General features: G+C 41.9%; 1 protein-coding gene across 1 annotated transcript; it reads right to left on the minus strand.

Annotated features, from left to right (window-relative positions):
* Positions 1–2,701: 2,701 nt before the first annotated feature.
* Positions 2,702–6,812, minus strand: bloc1s5 (biogenesis of lysosomal organelles complex-1, subunit 5, muted). The gene is made up of 5 exons (XM_030398912.1): positions 6,486–6,812; positions 6,000–6,082; positions 5,217–5,346; positions 4,800–4,858; positions 2,702–4,117 (listed from the first exon to the last, which is right to left on the minus strand). Exons 1-5 carry the CDS (start codon positions 6,502–6,504, stop codon positions 3,944–3,946), a joined length of 465 nt encoding a protein of 154 aa, XP_030254772.1. The 5' UTR covers positions 6,505–6,812; the 3' UTR covers positions 2,702–3,943.
* Positions 6,813–7,684: the final 872 nt, after the last annotated feature.

A 7,684-nucleotide genomic window follows, 5' to 3' on the forward strand; every position in this document is an offset into this window, starting at 1 on the left:
ACAGTGTTGTTTTGAATTGTCTCACCAGTGTGTTATGGCTATTTTGTTGTGTATGTGTAGTTGATGACTCTTGTGTGATGCCCCAGAGGCAAGGTTTAGTTCGGATGTAAGAATACATGGTTCTGAGTGGAGAGCGGTTTTCACATGGAAATTTGAAGACGCGCGTGCGGTTTTTTTTGCATTTGTGTCTTGTTTCGTGGCTGAATTTTGGGAAATGGGAGAATCATTTCAAGAAATGTGTCGTGCACTCTGCTTTGGTTTCCACTTGTATAGGAAAACTTGGCAAAAAAATAGGAGTGGACACGCACACCCAAACCTAAAAGGGCAGATGCTCAGCTGAAAACGAGCAAAACATGCAACTACAAAGAAAAAAGGGACCAAAAATACACTGCAGGGCTCCAATATCCAGTCTTGCAATGTTTTGGTACATTAAATAATGAAGGAGGGTAGGATAGGCCTGTGATAAAGGTTCATCTGCAGCAGCCTATCCTTATAATATTATGGCTGGCAGTTGCTGCAATTGAACCTAAAATCTAAAATTGTATGATTTGGATGGTAGTTGCAGTAAATGACGTAAGGTCTGAGTGTAGACCCTGTGGAAATAAGTACTCACGGATTACTGTAACACTGAATTTGGTTTTCTTTACCTTATAAATCACACAGCTCTCATAGATGTTGGTCATAACAACTGTTTTACATACTTGCTTCAAATCTGGTGGTAGCTGATAGAACTAATCCTGTATTAGCTCACACACGTTGGAATGATATTTTAGCCAGTTTAGCCAGCTGGAACAGTCCAATCTCTGAAAACCAAATGACTTCCTCCAGGCCAGCCTATTGTTGTGTGGTCTGGTGGTGTGGTTGGAAAACTCTGGTTAAGATGTTGGCCGGCGATAGCAACATGTGAGGCGGGCAGAGAATTTGTCAATGTTACAAGCAGATGTTGTATCATGCCAGAACACAGTGCTGAGTATTGTTGTGCATTCATAAAACTGATTGATTTGAACTGAACCGCCACCGGACAGGGTGGCTTGAGAAACCTGGGAACGTTGGCCCGTGTCAGACTTGCTGTCATTCAAGCTTCAGCACTTCTAAAGCCTCTCAATGAATGACTCAGATCACATCCTGTTTTTGAAGTGAACGTCTTCACGTAATCTGCATGTTTCATCCCTGTCATACATTCCATTCTTTTCCAGTGGATGCGGAAAGCTCTTTTTCAGACAGAGCATCAGATTGCATTCACCAACACACCCCTTATCTGTGTCGCTCGGCCCGATGGGCCTCCAGCGGGGTGCTGCTGCTTCCTTCACCATTTATGTTGGCACGGGGGACCGGCAGCTCCACGGCCCGAGAGTGCTGCTCTCCCTTCAAAACAGGAAGAACACACTGCTCTCTGATGCACACTGGAGACAAAAACACACACCAGGGGCACGAGGCAGCAGGCTGAGGAGGATGATAACATTTCAGCTGGTGCCCAACCCCTTTCTCTGCGCATGGAGTCCTCTAGAGCGGGGGATTCTGTGCCAGGTGTCGGGGCACACGGGATGCTCGGTTTCCTCTTAACGTTGGACGGCCATCTACTCAGATAAACCAGATACTAAATGCAAGATCGCTTTTGCCCGTTTGACTTCGCCTGTTTTGCACCACGAAACGAGAGACCAACAAGGTTGTTGATCAATACAAGTCTCTCAAAAAATTGCTTGACCAGATGCTGAGAACTCTGGCTCCAGCCTCGAAACCCAAATTCCCATGAATGTCGAAACCTGTTGTTGTTGCTTTGCCTCGGTTGCAAACAGACATTGATCTAAATCCCAGACTGCGAAATGTCAATTTAGCTTGGAGAAGAGCACATGATTGTCGTCAGCGCCGGTCTTGCGCTTTCCCACACTGCCTCAGCCCGGTCATCAGGCAGGTATTTTATGGTTTTGTGGATTTGAACCAACAAAGAGCAGGCCAGGCAGCAACCAGAGACATGTCAGAGTTATGTAACTAGATCTGCATTACATGTAGATGTACTGTAAATCCTTGAAGAACCGGCCTTATGTGCTCCCTTTACTCTGTGGGAGTTCATACATACTGTCAAACCTGAGCTGACTTACAAATCAGTTCACGAAATGCTCCAAAATTTAGCTGACCTCGAATTTTTCTCGAACTCTGACATAACACGGCAACGTCAAACTAAATTATAACAGCTATAAATCCCGTACTTATCAGTCCAAACAAGTATTAACTGTGAGCTTATGGCTGTGCTCGTGAATAGCTAACGCTCACATGGTTTCAGTGGTGACCTTTCGTGTACTCGGGCTGTTTTTCTTTCTTCCCAACGAAAGCCCAAAAAATAAACAGGGGCAGATGAAAAGGTGCCTTGCTGGCAGAGGTGGGCCACGTTTCCGTATTGTCGCTCCTCGTTAGCCGACGATGGGCCGTCTCCACATTGGACAGCTGTGGTGTACACACAAACACACACGCAACTGCTGGCACACCGTGCCCTCTCTGATCTCTGATGACACGCCAACCACCCTGTCCTGCTCTGACGCCAGCCATCCCTGACTGTCTCTCACACACACACACACACTCGTATAGTATGCACAGACGCAGGCAGAGCAGCTAGAGAGTAGCTGTGCATGAGAGCAGAGGGGCCAGACGGAAAAAAGCTGCCGCTTCTGTGAAAAAGGGGAAACAGAACTCAGTTCACTTCGGCGGCGTTGTCACAGATTTATTCCTATTTTTCCTGCAGAGACTCTTTTTCTATTCGGATGAGGGGAAGTCTCAACTTGCTCCTTCACGTGGGATGTCTGACAGTTGAGGTGTGGGGCAGTTTAAAGCAGTGTGTGGTAGGGATTTTAAATATTTGTTCTATTACATTTTCTGAGATGAACTCTGTTCTTAGCCATGCCAGGAATGCGCCCTGTGTGCCCACCAATCCATTAACCTGTCCGACAACACACCATTGTGTGGAGCAAAAACAAAACACTGCATTTAAAGTGCTGCGAGTTTAACAATCAACTTCAGAGACAACTTTGTTTTTACATTACTGTGCTTAAGAATTCAGTGTTCACTGTGACACATGCCTCTGTGCGCAATTAATCCAATAAACAGAAAAGGCTAAACAGAAACGAACACTTGGATTGTTTGCTTATCACTGTGTTCCTTTTAAACAGCATGACAGGCACTAAAAACTAACAGGACTGAGAAGGAAATTCAAACCAGACGACCAAAATCTGATGTACGTTTCTTCTGTTTAAACAGCAATGAAAATATTGGATATGCGACTCATTAAAATCAGATTTGAACTGGCAAAAAGCTGACAAAAACCAGCTGCTGCTGATCATTCAAAATGGTGTCAGCAACAGCCTTTTGTAATAAAAGTTACTTCGTAGACAGTTGGTTTACTTGAAATTAATGTCAGAGGTCAGATGTTCCAAACACAGCAGAGCTGGTGAGGGATGACTTGATCCGGAGACGGTTCTGTTTGAGCTCGTTTCTACAACACTTGACCTGCGCTTTAAACACACCTGCTCTGAAGGGCCTTTCTGACATACAATGATCCCGCTCTGAGTGCTTAGAATATCTCGCCTCTGTGCCAAACACCTGAGGCTGGGGCAGATTTATCATCGGCACCCTTCAGGCAGGCATCCATTAAAAATCTTGAAATGTTGAGAACTTCACGGCCAGGGAACAATCAAATAATTGCTTGTTTTAAAAAAAAAATGTTCCAGGCATTTTTAGGTGCTGCGAAAATCCCATGCGCTAAAGACATAAACTTGTGAGTTTGATAGGTTGTAAAAGAATGTAACGTTGTTAATCACACTCAAAAAGTCAAAACAGCCCAAAGCCCATAGCTGCAAGTGCAGAGCAGACGTTCCTGTCCGTAATGAACACAGTGTTCTTGTAATAAGAGATGTCGTGTCGGCTCATCAGCACCCTCACAAACAGCAGCTGATTAGAGGGGCTGAAACTTAGACAAGTCCTTCTTCATTTCGCAGTATTTAGTGCTGACTTGTCCTACGGCCTTGGCGTGCTCCTCGTCCACCTCCTCCTTTAGTCGCTGCTGCTCCTTCAGGAACTCTGCCCACTCATCTTTCAGCCGCTCCATGTTGGCCTGCAGCTGGGTGCTCTTGAAGAACGCAGGAAGACGAGAACACAGACAAACAAAAAGGTGACAAAAAGTTTTAGCGCCACACCGATCTGGATTTGTAGAAAAGACAGCACAGCTCGATCAGAGGTTCTAGTTGACAGTAACAGCAAAGAAACGACAAAAGCGACTGCTTTCACGTTTGTTTGGACTCGTGCACTGCTCTGAAGATGCTGATGATGTAAGGCAGTGTGCGGGGAGTTATTGTGTTGCGTGGACACGACATCATAAATGCCTGTAGCTGTGCAATAATTCAACGATGCAAAACTGTGGTTTCAATACTGCATGTATAAGCTACAATTATTATTTCTTATTTATCTATACTCATTTATTTATTCTAAAGGATAATAAAAGACAACACCCATCCCAGCCACAGTCTGTTCACCCTGCTGCCATCTGGCAAAAGATAGAGAAGTATCCACTGTCGCACATTAGACTTTTTAACCACTTTATTCTAGCATTTTTGACAAATTTATAGATGATTTTACATACTTACTTTCCTTAAAATGTTCTCTAAGCTTTTAGTCTATATTTCTATTCTCGAATGGGAACAACTATGATGTGACTCATTAAAGGATTTCTGATCCAGAATCTGCAATCCAATCTAATTTTCAAGGCTGTGACATACGTTTTGTCAAAGTCCTAAGCCTGGAGTTGTTTTTACCTGCTGAGCCTCTAGCTCCCTCTGCTGGACTCTCACTGCCATGTGATTTGCAGCCTCCACTGTAGAACGGGAGAAAAGCAAAGAAATGTTCTTATGTTCTATATTGCAATTTACCTCTTCAGAGAACATATAGAGTACTGTTGAATGTCTTAAACTGTAAGTTTACGTATATTTTACTGAATATGCCTCTGCATTTTTAGATATGAAGCTAGATTCACAAAATACAAAGCTGTTATCATGACAATCAGCACATTGTTTTATAACATTCTTATTATTACATGTGGAAACCAGCCAGTACTAAATACAATACTGCATTTAACATGTCAACAAATACAAAAGTTTGATTAGATGTCAGGTCAAGCGGGATTTTAGATTTAATACAAAGTCTCAGGTGTGAATCTGAGAAAGGAGACTTACACCGTTTAGTGACGTCAGACAGCAGCTGGTTCATGGATTCTAAATTTGTGGGCAGTGTTTGCTCGTTTGTTTCCAGCACCATTTTATTGAGGTTCTCCAGCAGTCTGCTCTCCCTGTGCCCACGTTTCTCCTAAACAGCAGCAGAGGAAAGCAAAGTAAACAACAAAGGAAAAACAAAAAACAAAAACTTAACTGCCGTGTCGTCCAGCACTGAGTCTTAACACGTCGCATTCAGTTGAAATAATTTCCTGGCATTGTCTTTTCAACAATAAGAGACAATACTGTCTCTTTAAACCACTGAATCAGTCAATTGTGGCACAGCAGCGTTCACACCTTTATCGTGTGCCCTGCTAACCCACACACTTTTTTCTCTGTGGCAGGCATTCTGATGGGGACATTTGTGCACTCAAATGACTGAATGTGCCTCGCTGACTGTTTTCTAATACTTGCAGAAACGTCACGGAACTTAAATTGTTTCGCATTTACCTGACTGAACCCAAAGTCAAAACACCAAGTCATAGGGTCACATCATCGTCACAACCGTATGTAATTCTTGGGTTTTAAAGTTGACTGCAGTCTTATAAATAACAGATATTGATCATGCTCATTTCAAAGTAAATATAATGACAAAAATGACGAAAGACCTGGAAATTATGTGTGACGTTTGAATCAGCAACAGCACAGTGTGTGAACATACTAAACGTGTGTGTGTGTAGCTGGTGATAGGAACATGGTCATCGTCACAGTGTGTAGGCCACGGTGTCACATCATAACTTCAACTACCTCAAACTCTCTGACAAAGTAGCGGATCTCTGCATTGATGACTGGTCTGTGGTCCAACAGTCTGGACTGGATATCGCCCACATCTGCAGGGACAACACAGTTCAAAATACATTCAAACATGCAGAACGCACAGGAGAGAACATGTTTACATTAGACTGATAAGTTGTGTTAGATAGCTTGGTTTCTATAAAAAGGTATAATCTTATTATCCACATAATTCCAAGTTTTCACTAAACCTTTTAACCCTGTCATGGATGTGAGGCGACACATATATATCAGCGTCTTGAATGATGGATTTAGCGTTTATTTTCCAGAAAGCAAACAAATCTTCATGATTATTACATCAAATGATATTTCTAACAGCCTCTCATTGACCCGTATCTCATTAGGTCAGCTGCAGTCTGACAACAGAGCATTAAAAGACAAACATCGAGGCAAACGTGACGACAACGACAACGATTTTTCCTTCTGCTGGTTTTCACTCACCTTGAGCAATTTTGTCCATTTTTAGAAACCCTGTTGGCACGTTGGTTTTAGTAGTTAAACCAAAGTTGTGTCTCCTATTAAGCAGCTAGCTCAACAAGCTACTAACTGCTAATCACTTGCTAAATGTTCCAAATGCTAAGCTAACTGTGTGCTTATTGTGAAAGCGAAAGAGCTGCTATAAACTATGAGTCATTAACGTGGCCTATGCTTTAATGATATAGTGATACATGTCAGCTACAAAATGAAAAAAAGGTTAATGCTAATTGCAGTCAGGTGAGGGGAACTCAGCTGACTGCGATGTAAATATTGACTACTACTTCCGGGTACGAGGGCGAGGACTGAACCAAGCGGCGGATAGAGAGGGGTGTCACATCTTTGTTTTTTTTTTTTTTTTTTTTTTTTTACAAGTCCACGTGAAATACTGTTCTTTAGTCTCGCTTTGAGGTAGGTAATTACTTTTGATTTAGCTTTTAACGTCTGCAAGATTATTTGAGAGAAATATGATTACAGACTGCAGTTTAATAGACTAAAGGAAGTTGGTGTAGACTGAGGCTTTGCGTGCTGAGGACAGCAGATGTCAGTCTTGCTCTGCGGTGGAACAAAGTTACATCAAAATCCTGCTTTTTAAACTTATTTCCACACATCAACCCGTGTTGAAATACATTCAGTTGACCTTTGATGGAAGAATGTTAATTGTCATATTTTAAAAATATACTGTACTATATTTTGCACTCTTTCCCTCAACTGGTTCATTTAAATCATTAACAGTAACTTTTAAAAAGGGTTTATACATTTTAACCACTGACTGTAAAAACTACTGGCGTTATGCAAGGCTGACACCTCATTTACTTAAGATTTTATACATCAGTGTGTTATAAGAATAACTTGGGGGTTGCCAGGTTGTGAAACATTCCTGTAGGTGTATACTCTACATCAGCAAGACGCAAGAACTTCTTACCTGCAGATTATTTTAACCAGATGACATTATTTTAACATTTTTTTGTAAAAACATTTATTATTCCAGATTTGATGAATACGAAGAAAGTGTGAAAATAACACTTATTTATTAATGAATTACCATCACTTCCAACTGCATTATTGCTTAACCGAAAGGGAAAACACACCAGCTGAAGGAATATTTCACAACCTGGCAACTCAAAAGTGGCTATTGATGTCTTATAAATTAATAATTTGTCTCT

This window comes from Sparus aurata, chromosome 19 (genome assembly GCF_900880675.1).
Source record: "Sparus aurata chromosome 19, fSpaAur1.1, whole genome shotgun sequence".
Lineage (NCBI taxonomy): Eukaryota > Metazoa > Chordata > Actinopteri > Spariformes > Sparidae > Sparus > Sparus aurata.

What these genes read in the sequence shown, in the direction of transcription:
- bloc1s5 (XM_030398912.1), bottom strand. An exon ending in ACTTTGTCAGAGAGTTTGAG is followed by an intron (nt 5,347 to 5,999) that starts GTAGTTGAAGTT and finishes GCTGCTGTTTAG; the next exon opens with GAGAAACGTGGGCACAGGGA. An exon ending in GGGAGCTAGAGGCTCAGCAG is followed by an intron (nt 4,118 to 4,799) that starts GTAAAAACAACT and finishes GCGTTCTTCAAG; the next exon opens with AGCACCCAGCTGCAGGCCAA.